We start from the raw sequence: 21156 nt of genomic DNA, 5'->3' as shown, positions 1-21156 counted from the left end.
TCTCTTCCAAGATGCTGCTGGACCTGCTGAGTATCCCAACATTTTCTTTCTTCATTACTCTTAAAAGTAGTTTGCCTATTTCAACAAAATGCGGGAGGAACTCAACAGGCCAGGCAGCATCTATGGAAAAGAGTAAACAGTCAAGGTTTTGGACAGAGACCCTTCAGCAGGACTCACGAAGGGACATCATGTTGGGTCCCGGCCCGAAACAGCCACTGTTTACTCTTTTCCACGGATGCTGCCTGGCCTGCTGAGTTCCTCCAGCACTTTGTTAGTGTTGCTTTGGATTTCCAGCATCTACAGAATTTCTCGTTTTTGCCCATTTGCTCCTTTGCTGTTAGTGTGCAGAGGAATAGGGGAAAATAATGAATAACAGGACGTCAATCTCAGGAAACAGACAGAAGCTCAGTTTAACACTCCACCTGACAGCTGGTATGTCTGAGACTGCTTTCTCAGTACTGCACAGGACACCTGCCTGGTTTTAATGCCCAAGTTACTCGAGAGGGATTGAACCGCCAATCTCCCGACTCGAGGGAGGAGTACAATCCAACGAGCCACACACGGTCTGATGTAGAGAGAAACTGTACACCTTTGTTAATCCTGGGCATGTCATAACTCTCAGCGTTTACTCATGATCACACGGGGATGATATCTCGGCTCTGAAAGGGTTAATTATTTACTTTCTCATCCATGCACTGTGACCAAGGTAACTCACTGACCTTCCATCTTGATTTCCACTTGCTTCTCATCTGTTCCATGTGCATTGCGGGCTCTACACGTGTAAATTCCTTTGTGTTCTGATGTTGCCTGGGAAATGTGGAGAACCGCAGGACCGCCGGTAAATGTGGAGAACCCTTTGACACCCTGACCGGGCTTTTCCCATTCCAGTGTTACTTGGGGGTTTCCAATGGAGTGACAGGTCATTGTAACTTCATCATCTTCTCTGATGAAGACTGTAAGCCCGGACACAATTTTGTTATTTACTGATATAGTTGTGTTTTGTGGTTTATCTGGAAAAGAGTGAAAAGAGTGAAATTAACCAGCCCCTCCCATAGGACACAGAACAGGGTGGGCCCTTTGTCCCATGATGTTGTACCGACCTTTATAAACCTATTCCATCAATAACCCAACCCCTCCCTCCTACACAGCCCATTGTCCTCCATTCTCCTTTCATTCACATGCCTATCTAAGTGTCTTAAAAGTCCCTTATGTATCTGACTCAACACCCACCCCTGACAGTGCAGTCCAGACTCTTCCTCCTTCTCTGTAAAAACCTGCCTCTGACTCCCTGGCTCACCATAAAAGGATCTCCTCTGCTACAGCCATTACCTGCCTGGGAATAAGGCGCTGCTGCCCACTCTTCCTACGCCTCTTACAATCTTATACAATCATCCTCTATGGCTCCAAAGAGCTCAGTCAGCCTTTGCATAGAAGGCATGCTCTCTAATCCAGGCAGCATCCTGCTAAATCTCCCCTGCACCATCTCCAAAGCTTCCTCATCTTTCCTATAATGAGGCGACTAGACATCACTACACTGTGTATTCAAAGGGCTGGAAAATCACATTGGACCGTGTGCTGAGCTGACTCCTGAGCAGCTGTGGTCAAAGTCCCAAGAGCCTTCATTCCAGAGTCCTCCCTCAGTAAACAAACCATCTCTCCATGTGATGAGCCCAGAACTCTCGTCGTTGTCAGGCTGAGAAACAACAGATTCTCTCTCGAGCCACATGAGCTCCTCTCAACCAGAAGCATTTTAAGAGAGCCTAGTGCAGGGAGCAATCCCACTGTCTGTTTCTCTGGTGGGTGGGATTTGGCACCAGCCCACAGTTTTCTCCAGGAAACACAAGGTGAAGAATCTCAGCACTAACTCACCGTGACCACTGTGGCTCACGGGAGCACCGCCAGTCTCGTTTCAAACTGTTCTGGATTTAAGTTGTACGCCAGAGAGTGGAGCACAAAATCGAGGCCAGGGGTGTTGGTGAACCTATGGCATGTGTGCCCAGGATGGTAAATGCAGAAACTCTGTTGGCATGCAGCAATACCCCTTGATTCTTTTCATTTTTTTCATTTATTTCAATCTTGTCTGTTATACTTTTATTAATGGTAACATAATGAATGTACAAATTGTTATTTATGTGTAAGTAACAATTACACATTGTTATGGAGTCATCGAAAAGTACAGCACAGAAACAGTTGACTGTAGTCCTCCATATCTCCACCATCCATGAACCTACCCAAACTCTGCATAAACGTTGAAACCGCCACTTGTGCTGGCAGCTCATTCCACACTGTCACCTCTGAGTGAAGAAGGCTCCCCTCATGTTCTCCTTGAACGACTCATGTTTCACCCCACCTCATAACCTCCGGTTGTAGTCCCACCCAATCTCAGTTGGAAAAGCCTGCTGGCATTTACACTATCGATACCCCTCATAATATTGTATATACCTCTGTACAATCTCTTCTCAATCTTCTACACTCTAAGGAATAAATTCCAGTAATAAATAAGGGTATTTACTATAAATAAAGGTTTTTCTTTCAAAGAGTTCATATCTATTCTAACTGATTTAATAATCAATGGTATCTATTAACCCCATCATATCACTGCACTGTAAACACTTTATACCATTTTTGATCATGTTGTTCACATTGTAAATCCATGCTTGTATTTCAATATTTATGCATGTTTTATTCCACATTCATGCTTTCAACTTTATTTTTACATAATTCTCTATAAATGTTGAATGTTATTGTAATTTGTCACGGTCACACCCTCACCAACACACCACTGCAAATTCCTAATCCATGCTTTGTATATGGTGAACGAAGCTGATCCCTGATAATCTCGGCACAAAATTACCATGACACGCAACAGACATTTTTCAGAAGATCATCACCAATTTGGACACACGACCCCCAAAGGGGTTTGGCACCCCTCATTTAGGCTGACTTTACAGTGGTGTTCTGAGGAGGTCCTACACTGGCCCAGTGCTGTCCTTTAACTCAGACATTAAACTGAAGTTCCATTTTGCAGAGCTGCCAATCCCTTGTGCCCTGGGCATATTTTGTTTGTTTTTTGATCTGACTGTGTGATGATACTGTACAGGCAGGGAATAAAGCAACTTATTCTGCTCCTATGTCTTATGGTCTATTCCACAAAGAAACCTCCTGTACTTACACAAGATCTCTACATCGTGAGAGGAGCTGGTGGAACCAATATTATTGCTGACTCCGCAAATGTACCGACCACCATCTCCCAGCCGGACCGAGGGGATGTGCAGACTCTCACCACGACTGATCGTTTTTCCATCTTTGATCCAGCGCACCTCGGGAACTGGGTTGGCATCTGCGTGACAGGTTAAATTCTGTGATTGCCCTTCAATCCAGTTCTGCTTTTCAGAGATCTGTGCTTCCTTTGGAGGATCTGTAAAGTTGATTAGAAATAGAAATTAAAAGCTGAAAGTTAAGAGCACAGAATTGTTCCTTGGTGATTTTGGTGCTGACCAAGTTCCACTTCTCAGAGTAAGAGAGACTTTTACTTTAATACCCTGTGCTACCACCAAGCACAGCAAGTCAAACACACTCAGTGGCCACTTTATTAGATATACCTGAAGAGCCCAGTGTGGTCTTCTGCTGCTGTAGCCCATCCACTTCATGGTTCGACGTGTTGTGCATTCAGAGATGCTCTTCTGCACGCCACTGTTTAACAAGTGGTTAGTTGAGTTACTGTCACTTTCCTGTCAGCTTGAACCACTCTGGCCAGTCTCCTCTGACTTTTCTTGTTAACAAGCTGCTTTTGTCCACAGAATCACCACCCACTGGATGTTTTTTTTGTTTTTCACACAATTCTCGGCAACTCTTGTTGTGCGTGAAAATCTCAGTAGGTCAGCAGCTTGAGTTACTCAAACCACCCTGTCTGGCACCAACAATCATTCCACAGTCAAAGTCACTTACATGCGAATGTTTGATCAAAATGCGAATAAACTTTCCTATCTATGGACCTGTCCAAGTGATTTTCAGACCATTTTGAGAGGACTAAAATATAAAAGCAAGGAGGTAATGTTAAGGATTTATGAAGCACTGGTGAGGCCTCACTTGGAGTATTGTGAGCAGTTTTAGGCCCCTTATCTAAGAAAGGATATGCTGAAACATAGAACAGAAATACAGAAACCCTACAGCACAATACAGGCCCTTCAGCTGACAAAGCTGTGCCAAACACGTCCTTACCTCAGAACTACCTAGGCTTACCCATAGCCTTCTATTTTTCTAAGCTCTATGTATCCATACAGGAGTCTTTTAAAAGACCCTATCATTTCCACTTCCACTGCCGCTGCCAGTAGCCCATTCCACGCACTCATCACTCTCCGAGTGAAATACTTACCCCTGACATCTCCTTTGTACCTACTTCCAAGCAGCTTCATACTATTGCCCTCTCATGATAGCCATTTCAGTCCTGGGAAAAAGCCTCTGACTATCCACACAATCAATTCCGCTCATTATCTTGTACACCTCTATCAGATCACCTCTCATCCTCTATTGTTCCAAGGAGAAAAGGCCGAGTTCACTCAATCTATTCTCATAAGGCATGCTCCCCAATCCAGGCAGCATCCTTGTAAATCTCCTCTGCACCCTTTCTATGGTTTCTATGTCTTTCTTGTAGTGAGGTGTCCAGAATTGAGCACAGTACTCCAAGTGGGGTCTGACAAGGGTCCTATATAGCTGTAACATTACCTCTTGGCTCTTAAACTCAATCCCACGATTGATGAAGACCAATGAACCGTATGCCTTCTTAACCACAGAGTCAACCTGCGTAGCAGCTTTGAGTGTCCTACGAACTCCGACCACAAGGTCCCTCTGTTCCTCCACACTGCCAAGAGTCTTGCCATTAATGTTATATTCTGCCATTATATTTGACCTACCAAAATGAAACACCTCACACTTATCTGGGTTGAACTCCCACTTCTCAGCCCAGTTCTGCGTCCTATCTATGTCCCGCCATAACCTCTGACAGCCCACCACACTATCCACAACACCTCCAACCTTGGTGCCATCAGCAAATTTACTAACCCATCCCTCCACTTCCTCACCCAGATTATTTATAAAAATCACAAAGAGTAGGGGTCCCAGAACAGATCCCTGAGGCACACTACTGGTCACTGGCCTCCATACAGAATATGACCCATCTACAACCATTCTTTGTCTTCTGTGGGCAAGCCAGTTCTGGATCCACAAAGCAATGTCCCCTTGGATCCCATTCCTCCTTACTTTCTCAATAAGCCTTGGATGGGGTACCTTATCAAATGACTTGCCTCCTAAATTGAAACTGGAGAAGGCTCAAAGGAGCTTCATGAAAATGATTTCTGCATTGAGAGGCTTGTCATAGGAGGAGCGTTTGACGGCTCTGGGCCTGAACTCAGTGGTCTTCAAAAGAATGAGGGGAATCTCATTGACACCTATCGAGTGTTGAAAAGCCTCAATAGAGTGGATTTTGGAGAGGAGAGTGGCAGAGTCCGGTGCCAAAGGACACAGCCACGGAATAGAGGGGTTTCCTTTTAGATTGCAGATGAGGAAGAAGTTCTTCAGCCAGAGAGTGGTGAATCTGTGGAATTTGTTGCAACAGGAAACTATGGAGGCCAAGTCATTGGGTATATTTAAGGCGGAGGTTGACAGATTCTTGATTGGTCGCGGCATGAAAGGATGCAGGGAGAAGGCAGGCGATTGGGACTGAGAGGGAAAATGGATCAGCATTGATGAAATGAGAGAGCAAAATCATTGGGCCAAATGGCCTAATTCTGCTCCTTTATCTTATGGTTTATTAAATGTTATTAACATAGTTACCGAAGCACTGTGATGTAGTGACTCTTTTTCAGCTTTATGTCTTTTATAATGTGTTTTTGCACATTCTTTCTTTCTGCCGTATAAGTGGTTTAATTTTGAAGTTTGATGCTCTTGTTGCCACAGTGCAATTTAAATTTGGCCTGATTTATAAGTTTTTCTTTGCGAGGGGGTTGATGTTCTTGCAGTTCAGTGATTTTGTTTTTCTGCGTGGGGGAGGGAGGATTTTATGCTCTTGTTGCAGTTACCATTGAAATTTGGGGTGATTTGCAAGTTATGTTGTGTGGGGGAGGGGCATGAGTGGCTTCCATATTTTTCTTTATTTCCTGGCTGTCTGAAGAAGATGAATCTCACAGTTATATACTTCATACATACTGTGATAACAAATGAACCTTTGAGACTTTTTTCATCTGGTAGCTCATTCCATATAGCCTCTCGGTGACAAAGCTGCTCCTCAGGGTCCTATTGCACCTCCCTCCTCCCAGCTTAAACCAATACCTGCAAGTTCTAGGGTCCCAACCTGGGATAAGCATCACTATCAATAGCAATAGAGTATAACAGTGGCTCCGTTATCCCTAATGGAATTAGTTTGTCATCTACTGAGTAATTTGCTGATCTCTGTCAGGGGTTGACAGCAATAAGCTTCATGCCTGTAGTTGGCAGTGGTTCTCATTTAGAACAGTGAAAGATGTGCATTACAGTATTAATGCCTGTTGAGCATTGGTAACATCCTGCTTTTGAGAAGAGCTGAGGAAGCCTGTAGTTCATAGCAATTCCACGGGGTGGCAGTGCATCATGCATTTTGATATAGAGCCTCAACTCTTTTAACCCTCCCTGCACTGAACCCATTCCTTCCCTGAGATCCTCAAAGGAGAGACAATGAGCATTGTTATTTCAATATTGGTGGAAATTGTATAATTCCAATACTCCACCTTAGAAATAGCAACAGAAAGGAAAGGTGACAAGTTATAGACCAGAATCAGATTTAATATCACCGGTATAGCTCAATGACGATTTGTTAAATATAAAAGAAGCTGAATTACACCAAGTATAGAGGTCTATTAAATAGTTAAATTAAAATAAGTAGTGCAGAATAAAAAGTCATGAGGTAGTGTTCATGGGTACAATGTCATTTAGAAATCAGATACCACCTTCTAGAAGTTTTGGGCAGTTATCAGAACCCATCCCGGACTTGATTCAGAATCTCTTATTCCCCAAACCTCTCCCCACTCCCCACTCCATACTCTCTGGAACATCCAGCATTAGCCAACCTGAGGTCCCCAAAAGTGCCTGACTAAGAGTCATCGATCTGAAGTGTTAACTTGGCCCGACTTGTGTGTTGCCAACATTGTGTTTTTGTTTCTGAATTGTCCCAGTGCTTCCCCCACCTCTTTGTTTACTCCTTGAAAAGTCCTGTTGAACTGAGTCACAGGGACATGTCGGACAGGCTCGGACTGTATTATCCGGAGTGTGTGAGACTGATCTTATAAAGGTGTATAAAATCACAACTATTATCTCATGTTCTGGTTATTTATTGCTATTTATTTCAATTTGTATTTGCAGTTTACTGCCTTCTGATCTCTCATTGATCCTGTTCTAGTTACTATTCTGTGGATTTGCTGAGGATGCCCAGTGGTTAATGAATCTCAGGGTTCTATGTGGTGACGTGTATGAACTCTGACAGTAAATTTACTTTGAACACGAGGGCACATGTCTGAGATGCGTGGGAACATTAGGCGCGTTTCTCTAGTTTGTGACGTTACAAAACCAGTTGTCACAGAAGAGGGGAACTTGGGATTCAAAAGGGAACCTACGAAGGACAGAGTTATGTTGGCCTTTGTTAACAGGCTGGCCAGGTGACAGGAAACCTCGAGACAAAATGTTTCAGTGGGTTACAGGATCACAACGTGGAAAGCTGTCCAGGTACACTCCACTGACAAAGAGCAGAACAAAACCAACACAATCATTTGGTGTTTGCTCCCTGAAGTGGGAATACTGTTTATTCCAGTTGTTCACCGGTTACTGAGTCACCAAAAGCTTTGCACAAATACCTTCACCAGACCGACGGCGTTAGTTCACGAGAGAAGCTTAGCAGTGGCGTAAGGGAAATCAGAAACTGACGTGGCCATGTCAGTGTCGCCGGCTCCAAAGAAACTAATCAGCAAAACAAAGTATACAACATTTTCATTGGGAAGGGTGAGGGGTAGGAGAAATCAGGAAATAGAGGCTTTGGAGGTGGGGGGGGTCACAGAGGGGGCACGGGAGGTGGAAAGCAAAGAGGGCTTGTGTGTGGGAATTCAGAGAGGACACAGGGAAGCCGAGGAAGGGCATGAGGGGGAGTTCAGACGGGGGCATGGGAAGGGGGTCAGAGGCCACTGGGAGTCAGAGAGGAGGCAATGAGTGGACTTGGGACTCAAGCCACTGGGGGTGAGGCATCTGAGCCGTCATGCTCTACCGCGGGCAGTATAGCGCTGTAGTGGTTGATTGAAGATTCCATTTGAACTGAGGGGTCTGGACTATATGCATTTAGATTTGTCTGCTTGTCTCTTTATTACTATTCATTATATTCCTGTATCTGTGAGGACTGGGCCTCTACGCCACGGTATCGCCTAGCAGACATTGGGCATCGGGGCCAGTCGAGAGATGATCACAGTGACTGGGGGGCTGGACTATATACATGCATAATCTGTGTCGTCATAATTTACTGATGATCTATATGGATTTATCGATTTGAACGTGCAAGAACTGGGCATCAAGTCGTGGTGTTTCCGGGTGGGATGGGGGGAGTGTAGCAGGCAAACCTGGACTCTCTTATTCCGTGAATGTGTTCTTGTGTGTGACTGTCTGTAATGTGTTTTAGCACCTTGACCCCATTATTAACACTCTCTCCTTTGCCTGGATTCATCTATGGTTGAATGACAATTAAACTTGAATTGAACTGAAGATGATTTCACTTGGTTCGGGTTTAGACGGAGCAAATAGTGATCAGGTGACCCTGTCAGTGGATGGTTCAAAGTCCTTCGAGTCAGAGTCCCAGGCAACCGTGGGGAGTTGAGTGGAACTCGTTCATGTGGAGTGTTTCTGATGTGGAACTCTCCTCCTGAGGGCTGAGGGGAATGGAATCAATCAGGCTGAAGGATGGGGTCGAGGGAAAGTAGAGTGCAAGGGCAATGGGGCTAAATGGATTAATTTGCAAAGAGCAGGGAAGGTCTTGATGGGCTGAGTGGCCTCATTGTAACGATTCAAGGATATAATTTTTATTTTATTTAGAGATATAGTACGGTTACAGGCCTTTCAGGGTCTACGATCCTACACCACCCAATTACTCACATGTGACTATGTATCTATGTCTATGAAGGTGACTCTTTGGCAGTCCCTGCCTGTTCAATACTTGTTCCACTGCACTTGCCAGGGTGGTTCCATTCATTGTGAGAGTCCCACCCTCAAACGGATCAGGATTGAACACCATTGGCCAGCCCTCGGCCCACTCTTCAATAACCAGGATGCCACTGCAGTTACTGATAACTGTATTTACTGCCTACAATACCATTGGTACCATCTGCAAACTCAGGCCTGGTACATTCACACCCAAATAGTTTCTACTTGTATAAATACCGAACAACAAAGATGCCAGTAGCAGTCTCTGCGGGATACCATTAATCACAGGTCTTCAGCCCAAGAAACAGGTTTCCACCATTCCCCTCTGCTCCCGACTGGCAAACCATTTGTGAATCCAGTTAACCATCTCTGCCTTGTCCCTCCTGACCACCATCCTCATGGTCCCCTCTTCAAAAAACTCTAACCGATTTGTCAGACAAGATTTGCTACTCACAGAGCCCTACTGATTCTCCCAAATCATCCCTTGTCCATCCAAACCCCAGATTCCCATCCCAACACTGATGTCAGATGTGTTCCCTTATTATTTGTCATATTGACACAAGGTCTGCATGTCTAAATACTCTTAAAAGTTCAATCACATCTGCTTTTGTGAGCACATTCCAGGAAGCTACCACTCTCTTTGTAACAAAAAAAAACGACCTTGCACAGCTTGAAGTCTTCACTCTGCCATTCACCTTATCCCCCGTCCCACAAACGGTCATGTCAGCATTGGGACCATGCTGTGTGTGGACAGAGAATACTGTTCCCCATTGTATGGCCTACCTGGGGGAAGCAACAGTGGTCACACCTCTGGCACAGAGTCTGACCCTGTGACTCAGAAGGGTAGGGAAAGGAAGAGGAAGGCTGTGTGATGGGGGACTCTATAGTTAGGGGGTCAGACAGACGATTCTGTGGACTCAGGAAAGAAACTCGGATGGTAGTTTGCCTCCCTGGTGCCAGGGTCCGGGATGTTTCTGATCACGTCCACAATATCCTGAAGTGGGAAGGAGAACAGCCAGAGGTCATGGTATATATTGGCACCAACAACATAGGTAGGAAAAGGGAGGAGGTCCTGAAACAAATTACAGGGAGTTAGGAAAGAAGTTGAGAAGCAGGACCTCAAAAGGTGGTAATCTCGGGATTACTGCCTGTGCCATGTGACAGTGTTCATAGGAATAGAATGAGGTGCAGGATAAATGCGTGGCTGAGGGATTGGGGCAAGGGGCAGAGATTCAGATTTCTGGATCATTGGGCACTCTTCTGGAGCAGGTGCGACCTGTACAAAAAGGATGGGTTGCACTTGAATCCCAGGGGACCAACATCCTGGTGGGGAGATTTGCAAAGGCTATTGGGGAGAGTTTAAACTAGAATTGCTGGGGGGTGGGAACCAAACTGAAGAGATGGAGGAAAAGGAGGTTGGCTTACAAATAGAGAAAGCTTGGAGACAGTGCGAGAGGGAGGATAAGCAGGTGATAGAGAAGGGACGCATACAGACGGATGGTTTGAGATGTGTCTACTTTAATGCGAGGAATATTATGAATAAAACAGATGAGCTTAGAGTGTGGATCAGCACTTGGGGCTATGATGTTGTGGCCATTACAGAGACTTGGATAGTGCAGGGCTACTTGAATGGCTACTTCAAGTGCCAGGTTTTAGATGTTTCAGAAAGGACAGGGAGGGAGGCAAAAGAGGTGGGGGCGTGGTACTGTTGATCAGAGATAGTGTCACAGCTGCAGAAAAGGAGGAAGTCATGGAGGGTTTGTCTACGGAGTCTCTGTGGGTGGAAATTAGGAACAGCAAGGGGTCAATAACTCAACTGGGTGTCTTTTATAGACCACCCAATAGTAACAGGGACATCAAGGAATAGATAGGGAGACAAATTCTGGAAAGGAGTAATAATAACAGGGTTGTTGTGGTCGGAGATTTTAATTTCCCAAATATTGATTGGCATCTTCCTAGAGCGAGGGGTTTAGATGAGGGTGGAGTTTGTAGGTTTCTTGACACAATATGTAGATAAACCTACAAGAGGAGAGGCTGTACTTGATCTGTTATCGGGAAATGAATCTGGTCAGGTGTCAGGTCCCTCAGTGGGACAGTGTTTTGGAGATAGTGAACACAATTCTATCTCCTTTACCATACCATTGGAGAGGGATAGGAACAGACAAGTTAGGGTAATATTTAATTGGAGTAAGGAGAAATATGAGGCTATCAGGCAGGAACTTGGAAGCATAAATTGCAAACAGATATTCTCAGGGAAACATACAGAAGAAATGAGGCAAATATTCAGGGGATATTTGTATGGGGTTCTGCATAGGTACGTTCCAATGAGACAGGAAAAGGATGGTAAGGTACAAGAACCAAGGTGTACAAAGGCTGTTGTAAATCTAGTCAAGAAGAACAGAAGAGCTTACGAAAGGTTCAAAAAACTAGGTAGTGATAGAGATCTAGAAGATTATAAGCTAAGCAGGAAGAATCTTAAGAATGAAATTAGGACAGCCAGAAGAGGCCATGAGAAGGCCTTGGCAGGCAGGATTAAGGAAAACCGTGCGGCACTCTACAAATATGTGAAGAGCAAGAGGAGAAGACGTGAGAGAATAGGACCAATCAAGTGTGACAGTAGAAAAGTGTGAATGTAACTGCAGGAGATGGCAGAGGAACTTAATGAACACTTTGCTTCAGCATTCACTACGGAAAAGGATCTTGGCTATTGTAGGGATAACTTGCAGCGGACTGAAGCTTCAGCATGTAGATATTAAGGAAAAGGATATGCTGGAGCTTTTGAAAAGCATCAAATTGGATAATTCACTGGGACCAGATGGGATGTACACCAGGCTACTGTGGGAAGCAAGGGAGAAGATTCTGAGCCACTGGAAATTATCTTTGCATTGTCAGTGAGAACAGGAGAGGTTCTGGAGCATTAGAGGGTTGCGAATGCTGTAGGAGAAAGCCCAGGAATGGAGTAGGGATAGCCCAGGAAATTATAGACCGGTGAGTCTTACTCCAGTGGTTGGTAAGTTGATGGAGAAGATCCTGAGAAGCAGGATTTATGAACATTTGGAGAGGCATAATATGATTAGAAATAGTTTGCATGGCTTTGTAAAGGGAGGTTGTGCCTTAGGAGACTGATTGAATTTTTTGAAGATGTGACATTGATGAGGGTAGAGCTGTAGATGTACTGTATATAGATTTCAGCAAGGCATTTGACAAGGTACCCCATGCAAGGCTTATTGAGAAAGTAAAGAGGCATGGGATCCAAGGGGACATTGCTTTGTAGATCCAGAACTGGCTTGCCCACAGCAGGCAAAAAGAGTGGTTGTAGACAGGTCAGATTCTGCATGGAGGTCAGTGATCAATGGTGTGTCTCAGGGATCTGTTCTGGGACCCCTACTCTTTGTGATTTTTATAAATGACCTGGATGAGGATGTGGAGGGATGGGTTAGTAAAATTGCTGATACACAAAGGTTAGGTTTGTTGTGGACAGTGTGGAGGGCTGTCGGAGGTTACAATGGGACATTGATAGGATGCAAAACTGGGCTGAGAAGTGGCAGATGAGTTCAACCTAGATAAGTGTGAAGTGGTTCATTTTGGTAGGTCAAGTATGCTGGCAGAATATAGCATTAGTGGTAAGATTATCAACAGTGTGGAGGATCAGAGGGATCTTGGGGTCCAAGTCCATAGGACACCCAAAGGTGCTACACAGGTTGACTGTGGTTAAGGCATACAGAGCATTGGCGTTCATCAATCATGGGATTAATAGCCGAGAGGTAACATTGCAGCTATATAGGACCCTTGTCAGATCCTACTTGGAGTACTGTGTTCAATTCTGGTCGCCTCACCACAGGAAAGACATGAAAACCATAGAAAGGGTGCAAAGGAGATTTACAAGGATGTTGCCTGGATTGGGGAGCATGCCTTATGAGAATAAGTTGAGTGAACTCGGCCTTTTCTCCTTGGAGCGACGGAGGATGAGAGGTGACCTGATAGAGCTGTACAAGATGATGAGAGGCATTGATCGTGTGGATAGTCAGAGGCTTTTTCCCGAGGGCTGAAATAGCTAGCGCAAGAGGGCATAGTTTTAAGGAGCTTGGAAATAGGTACAGAGGAGACGTCAGGGGTAAGTTTTTTTTTTTGAAAAAAAAAACGCAGAGAGTGGTGAGTGCGTGGAATAGGCTGCCGGCGGTGGTGGCGGAGGTGGAAATGATTGGGTCTTTTAAGAGTCTCCTGGATGGATACATGGAGCTTAGGAAAATGGAAGGCTATGGGTAAGCTTAGGCAGTTCTAAAGTAAGGACACATTTGGCACAGCTTTGTGGGCTGAAGGGTCTGTATTGTGCTGTACGTTTTCTCTGTTTCTATTAAGGAAACTAATGTACAATGGCCCCATGCGTCTCCACAGTACTGATGCATTAAAATAAGAGAGATGATTGATCCAGTCAAACACTCCCAAAGCAACACACACACAATGCTAGAGGGACTCAGCAGGTCAGGCAGCATCTATGGAAATGACATTTCAGGGCGAGACCCTTCTTCAGCACCAGAAAGGAAGGGGGAAGACTGCAGGACTCTCCCGTAGTTTGAGGAGTTCTGCATGGAATGGGAGGAGAGCTGGTTGTTCATTCATCTGCATTTGAAATAAATAACTCAACAGCCTTTAGTGTCAATAATCAGATCACTTACACCAGACAGTGAGATTGGTGGACTGTCGTTTAACAATGGTGTTGGAGTGATGGTGAAGTGTCAGCTCGGCCTCACAGGTGAACTGCTGTCCATTCAGCTTTGCTCGTGGATTCTCAGTGTGGTTGATAGTCAGCTCAGTACTGGCTGACCTGTTCACTAATAACTCACTTCCCTTCTTCAGTCTGAGTTGAAATTCCCCTGAGACGTTAAACACACTGCAGGTAATATTCACCGGAATACCCTCAGTGGTGTTCGGGATGTGGAATTCAGGGTTGGAGAAAACTGTAACAACAGAAAACATTGTTAGAAACTTCCTCAAAGTGAGTTCTGCAGCCCTTCTGCGCCACTAGACTGAGGTAGCCAATGCGACTCTGTTGAAGTCTGTTTGTGGTACAGCACCCACCAACCTCACTGTGTGTCCAGAGGCCAAAGAAGGTGCTGTGGGAATTATCAAAATCCCCTCCCACAGTTCCCAGCGTCATTCACTCCTGACCCAATCTCATCAAAGCAAATGACACATTGGTTCAGAGCATCCTGCGGAGTGGAACTTTGCAACACACGCAACACACGCAACACACACTTATTTACAATGTCTTTTTAAGTCTGAGCAATCCTGGTAAAGCTGTCATTCGCCACCACAACAGGGTTGGCTTGGCAAGTAACCAGTCAGTGGTTTCTCAGTCATTACAGATGGCACTTTGCTTCAAAGCAATGGTGTGTCTCCACACACCTGTGTCTAATTGCAACTTACAGTTTATGTATTGCACCTTGGGTATGAAGTACTTTGGTATATTGTGAGGGTGAGAGCTTGTGTGGAGTATATTTTACTGACTATATATAAGAATGTGTGTGTATATTTTTATAAAATAAAAATAAAAAAATAAAGTAAACTATAAATTGCGATTAGATATGCAGTGTGTATAATACACACAATATCTAAATGCAACCTATAGATTTTATGTGTTGTGCTGTACTGCTGCCACAAATCAAAAAATTCACATGTCAATAATAATAAACTTGACTCTGATTTAACTTTGCTGCAAACTTCTGTCTTCTATCTAATGATCCGTTTGCTGGCGGCTTTTGACCCCACATTCAGTTTCTATCTCTGACAAATTCAATTGCCGGTCGCTGCTTCTGCAACAGGATTTTATCCTGGTACACAAATTTCTGAATGGGTGTACACTACCTCAATATTTGTTTTTACCTCTCTTTTTGCAATACTATATAGATATGTACATCTTTTTGTAATATATAATTTGTTCTTGTTATTCTGCTTGATATTGTACTGCTGCTGCAAAACTATAAATTTCATGACATATGCCAATGGTGTTGAACCGGATTCTGATTAATGGCCAGGCTTAGTCACATGCTCCATTGAACCCGCTCCATTAATAAACCCTCGGCTAAATAACTACATCTGCTTCAAGGGTTCATTTTATTGTCAAAGTTTGTATTCACAATACAACTCTGATATTCGTCTTCTCCAGACAGCCATGACATTCAGAAAAATTGTGGGGGTTGTTGAAAGACATTGACCACCACACACCCCCCCCCCCACATGCAAAAGGAAAAGAAACAAAAATGGCAAACACTCCCACCCCCTCCCTTGCACAAAAACTAACAATTTAACAAAACTAACAAAACGGCAGCTAGAACAAGCCCCAACTCCCCCAACGCGCTCCCTCACAGAAAAACAGGAACAATAACATCAAACTCCCTCAACTCCCTCCCTTCCTTTTTCCCCTGTAATTCTATTGATTTCTGTTTCCAATACTGATTAACTGAAAATCTGCTCTGTGTTACTGCCTGATTGACTGTCTTGGAGCAGGTGAGAAACTCTGAAAGATAACTGTTTAGTCAAAGTTCTCAATTATCCAGCATACTCACCGTACATGTCAATGGTGATGCTATCATTCTTTGATGAAACTGATGGATAGTCCTCAAAATCTGCCGTGCATTTGAGTTCAGTCTCACCGCTCTCTCGTGGTGTCCATGTAGCTGTTGCCTGGACTGTGGTGGAATCTGATCTACTGGGAATTGAATTCCATTCCTCACCATCCTGAAACCACCTTAATCTCACCTTCTCGGCAGGGTAGATGTTTGAGACCTCACATGTCAATGTGGTCTTCTGATTTACTTCTACAGGGTCTCTGTTGAGGATCCTCGGCGGCTCTGGAAAAGCTGCAATACACACAAGAAATTCACTGCACATTGGTTTGCCTTGGCATGTTTCACACACTGATGAAATGATGCAAAACTGACCAAACCTGTACAAGCCTCTGTACACAACCAGGAGTTCATCAAACCCACATCAGTATCAGCAGTTTCCACACTTTGCCCTTTCTCTGAACTTCTCCTGCTCTTTAGGCATCCCAAAGATCTAACTCTTTGCTCCTCCCGTGGGCAGTGATACAGGAGTAAACTCACTGACTTATCAAGTGTGTGATCTCAATGAGTGGCTAGTTTGGGGTGGCATGGTAGTGTAGTGGTTAGCACAACGCTTCACAGTGCAGGTGATCCATGTTCAATTCCCGATGCTGCCTGTAAGGAGTTTATACGTTTTCCGTGACCTTGTGGGTTACCTCCCACAGTCCAAAGATGTACTGGTTGTTGCGTTAACTGATCATTGTAAATTGTCCAGCGATTAGGCTCGGGTTAAAATGGTGGATTGGTGGGCAGTGTGACTCGAAGAACCAGGAGGACCTATTCCGTGTTGTAGTCTTTCAATCTGTTTTGTTCCACCCATACTGGCCCAAGAGAAGGACTGATCCCTAAAGAAGGGTCATAAAGAAATCTTTTGGGACATTTACCTTCATAAATCCAAGTATTGCGTACAGGAGATGGGATGTTATGTTGAAGTTTCGTAAGGCATTTGTGAGGCCTAATTTGGAGTATGAGTATTGTGTACAATTCTGGTCACCTACCCATTGGAAAGATGTAAATAAGGTTGAAAAAGTGCAGATAAAATTTACAAGGATTTTCCCCTGGACTGCAGGACCTGAGTTATGTGGAAAGATTGAATATGTTTGGATTTTATTCCTTGGAATGTAGAAGATTGAAGAGATTTCATAGAGTCATACAAAATTATGAGGGGTAGAGATAGGATAAATGCTAGCAGGCTTTTTGCACTGAGGTTGGGTGGGACTACAACCAGAGGTGATGGATTAAGGGTGAAAGGTGAAAAGTTTAAAGGGAACACCGGGGGAAACTAGTTTATTCAAATGGCTGAGAGAGTGTGGAATGAGCTGCCAGTGCAAGTGGTCAATTTCAACACTTAAGAAAAGTTAGGATAGGTACCTGGATGGTAGGGGTATGGAGGGCTATGGCGCTGATGCAGTTTGATGGGAGTAGGTAGATTAAATGGTTCCGCACAGACTAGATGGACTGTACTTTTCTATGACTCTATCCAATACCCACCACCTGCACTGACCACCAAGAGGGACACAGGAGTATCGGGTAAAAGTGCCGAATTTGCAGGAGTTTGGAATTGTTTCAGTGATCTGCAGCCAAATAATCTCTTCCACTTCCATGATGCCCTGAAGTTGTAAACTTTCAGTCTTAGTTCAAGATAAATAATTTTTGCTGAACAGATAAAACAAGGAATGTGAAAGTTTTTAAAACAGGGCCACTCATTGCTTATTTTTGCCAATTCTTAACCAATGTGGGGAGTGGGGGGGGGGGGGGGGAGATCGATTTCAAAATGGAACTCACAGTACGTTTGCAGAGTCACAGAGGCATTTGCGATCCATGTGGTCGTATTAGAGCCCAAGATCAAATCTGCCAAGCAGGTGTACACCATTCCATCGTCAGAAATATTTGCAATGAAATTAAGGACATTCTTCAATGGACCATCATCCGGGAGACCTGGGTCCTCTGTGGAATTACGTTGAACAACCTCACTCCCTCTGAGCCAGGTGAGTACGAGTCTGTTCTGTGGATAGACCTTCGGGCCAGTGCACTCCAGCTGATATGATTTGTTAACTTCCAGCACTTCAGGAGGTTGAACAATGCTTAAGTTTCGATCTGTCAAAGGAGAATCATGTTAACAAAATTCATTCAAATTACAAATCTAGATTATACTTGTGACAAACACAAGAAAATCTAAAGAGGCTGGAAATCCGCAGCAACACAGAAAGTGCTGGAGGAACTCAGCAGGCCAGGCAGCATCTATGGAAAAGAGTAAACAGTCGACGTTTCGAGTCAAAACCCTTCATCAGGTTTGGTAGAATAGGGGGAGAAGTCTGAACAAGGTAGGAGGAGGGGAGGAAGATGTACAAGATGGTAAGTGATAGGGGAAACCGGGAGAGGGAGAGGGTTTGAAGTTAAGAGCAAGGAAGTTGATTGGCAAAAGGGATATAGTAAAGGGCTGGGGAAGGTGGAATCTGATAGGAGAGGACTGAAGACCATGGAAGAAAGGGAAGGGGGAGGAGCACCATAGGGAGGTGATGGGCAGGTAGGGAGATGAGGTGAGAGAGAGAGAGAGAAACAGGAAAGGGTAAATGGTGAAGGTGAGGAGGGGGCAATTCACTGTTCATGCCATCACGTTGAAGGTTACCCAGACAGAATATTTGTTTCATCTGATCTCCTTGCCTGCCCAGTTGCACCCATCACCTGCTATCTTGTACTTCCTTCTTTCCTCCCCCAACTTCTCCCCTTCCTTCTCAGTCCTGAAGAAGGGTGTTGGCCCAAAATGTTGACTGTTTACTCTTTTCCACAGATGCTGCCGGTCCTGCTGAGTTCCTCCAGCATTTTGTACTTGTCCCACCTTTCTTTCCATTCACTGTCATTTCAGGTGACTTCAGAACATTGAAATACTCCTTATATTAAGTCTACCATCTTTAAAAGTTTCTCAAACTTTCATGAATGTCCTTAACAAGTTTGCACTCAATCTGCCAGTGCAGTCATGTGTCAGCAGCGTGAATAGCAGCAGGCGCAACACACAGCCCCGGGGGAACGCCAGTGCTCAGCGTGACGAGTTGCAATTGTTGCTGCCAACATAGACAGCAATTTATTCAGTTACACAACATTCACCTCTGCTGTCCCTGGAGTCACTTAAAGGCTTAGCAAGCAAACTGCTTTTCTCCAAAGACATTAGCAAACCAAACAATTCAATTGCTCCATGATGCAAGTCTATTGTCATGATATAGATATAGATATAAAAAAATAGTTAAGTGAGAGAATGCTTCTCCAAACCAGGGCATAAGCACAACAGTACACATAACATACTAATTTCTGAAAGGAAGGACAAAAATCTACAAATGAATTATGCATAATGTAAAATGCATAAATTAAATATTGTAAGATACAAAACAGATTAACCAATAACACTTTGAATCTGATGCTGCGGGAAGTTCAAAAGATTAATGACCTGGGGAAAGAAACTGTTTCCCATCCTGACCGTTCCTGTTTTTATGCATCATGGTCTCCTGCCTGATGGTAGAAAGTCCAAGAAGATGCTGGATAGATGAGCTGGATAGTTAATAACACTAAGGGCCCTATGTACACAGCACTCCTGATAAATGCCCCCGATGGATGGTAGGGAGACCCCCATCACCCTCTCAGCCATTCTCAGAGCTTTGTAGGGGCTTCTGGTTTGATGATCAACTGCTCCCATATCAGACAGAGATGCAGCTTGTCAGGACACTCTCAATAGTGCTCCTATAAAATTCAGTTAAGATGGTGGGCAATTACAGAATGCAACTCTTATGTTACTGTTAAATCCAGATACAAGTCACTCATGTGGAATGATAACTAACTTCTCTGGTTCACTAATGTTTTCTGGGTTACTGACCTCTTGGCCAGACCACATCTTAGGAACACACCCCCTGCTTTTTGGCTGTTACATAAAAATATACAGAATTTTTATGTACAGCATACAGTGAAAGAAAACAGGAACTGCAAATTCAAAGCAGTGACAAATATTTGCAAAATTTTTCAAATTTATTTTAAGCTTCAAGTAAAGTTTCTTATTTAATTACAGTAAAAACAACTTTCATCAACAGATTTAGAGCGTACATTAGTGGTCCAACTGTTTGTTACTTCATTGCTTTTTCACCTTTCAATGAGACGAGTTTGGTGCAGTGATATCAGCTTCTCAACATCAGGCAGAATGTCGCTCAGAAAAGTCTCAGATCTCTACGTTCAGTCATTTGCAATCTGCTTCACTGCTTTGAAAGAAGGTTGGCAACTGTACTGAAACAATGCTCCACTAAACATGTTAGAAAGGCAATAAAGAACAAATTGATCATTTTCCACAGTGCAGGATATCATTCAGAGATTTCTTTCTGCAATCAAGTCGATATGATTCTTTGGAACCTTGGCTTCACTTCAAAGTCATTTTGTAGTGAGATCAGTTCTTCCTCCATCTTTCCTGTTAATTCTACATTAGAAGTGTTCAACAATGGATTAATTACCCAATCTGGAATTTGGATTGACAGAAGATCCTGAAATCTCTGACAATTCTTTTTATAGTTCACCCAGGTGGGTAGTGTACACTTGAAGATTGTCTGGTATTCTTCCTTTCTCATCTTCCTTTCTCTTCCAACTCAGAGGCTCAGAAATTGGAAAAGGTTGTGACTTGGACAGAAATGTTGAGACAACTGATTTGACTTTGATAAGATTCATATCATTTCCTTGTCATTGAAGTCTGATTTCATTAAACTTGGCAAATACTGTCATTCTGACAAATAAACAATGTGACACCGAATATTCTTGAGCTGATTACTGAATGAAGATTCAAGGCTTCAAAGAATTTTATCATAGTTTCAGTAACTGCATAAAAGCATCTCAGCAATGTTCTTTTTGAGAGCCATGAGACTTCTGTGTGTAACAGCAAGCGTTCAAACTGTTCATCATTCTCAATACAAAGCTCTTAAACTAGTTGAGAATTGAGAGAATGAACCTTGATTTTATTTACTAATGTGATACCTGTAACAGCATTTAATGGTTTGTGCATCTGATCACTTAGGTTTTTTCTGACAAGATGTTGTCTGTGAATCGTACAGTGAATGGTAAATACGAGGGGTGATCGATAAGCTTGTGGCCCAGGGTAGAAGGAGTCAATTTTAGAAAACCTAGCACATTTATTTTTCAACATAGTCCTGTCCTACATTTACACACTTAGTCCAGCGGTCGTGGAGCATACAGATCCCTTTTTTGTAAAAGTGGTCCACAGCAGGGGTGATTGATAAGTTTGTGGCCTAAGGTAGGAGGAGATGAGTTATACAGCTCTCGTTACATGCATGTGCAGTTCAACTCGAGTGAAAATACA

General features: G+C 43.7%; 1 protein-coding gene across 1 annotated transcript in view; it reads right to left on the bottom strand.

Moving 5' to 3' along the window:
• Positions 1-21156, bottom strand: part of LOC132406504 (intercellular adhesion molecule 5-like) — a 37688-nt gene that overhangs the window by 8359 nt on the left and 8173 nt on the right. Inside the window, exons 3-7 of the mRNA XM_059992271.1 lie at positions 17598-17909; positions 15774-16067; positions 13884-14165; positions 3173-3418; positions 720-1010 (exon numbers count right to left, since the gene is read on the bottom strand). Of these exons, the coding sequence (XP_059848254.1) occupies positions 720-1010; positions 3173-3418; positions 13884-14165; positions 15774-16067; positions 17598-17909 (1425 nt within the window). The remainder of the gene's footprint in view (positions 1-719; positions 1011-3172; positions 3419-13883; positions 14166-15773; positions 16068-17597; positions 17910-21156) is intronic.

The sequence above is a fragment of the Hypanus sabinus genome, chromosome 16 (genome assembly GCF_030144855.1).
Source record: "Hypanus sabinus isolate sHypSab1 chromosome 16, sHypSab1.hap1, whole genome shotgun sequence".
Taxonomy (NCBI): domain Eukaryota; kingdom Metazoa; phylum Chordata; class Chondrichthyes; order Myliobatiformes; family Dasyatidae; genus Hypanus; species Hypanus sabinus.
Note: the sequence above shows the minus strand (reverse complement) of the source record. Positions and strands in the feature narration are given on the sequence as shown.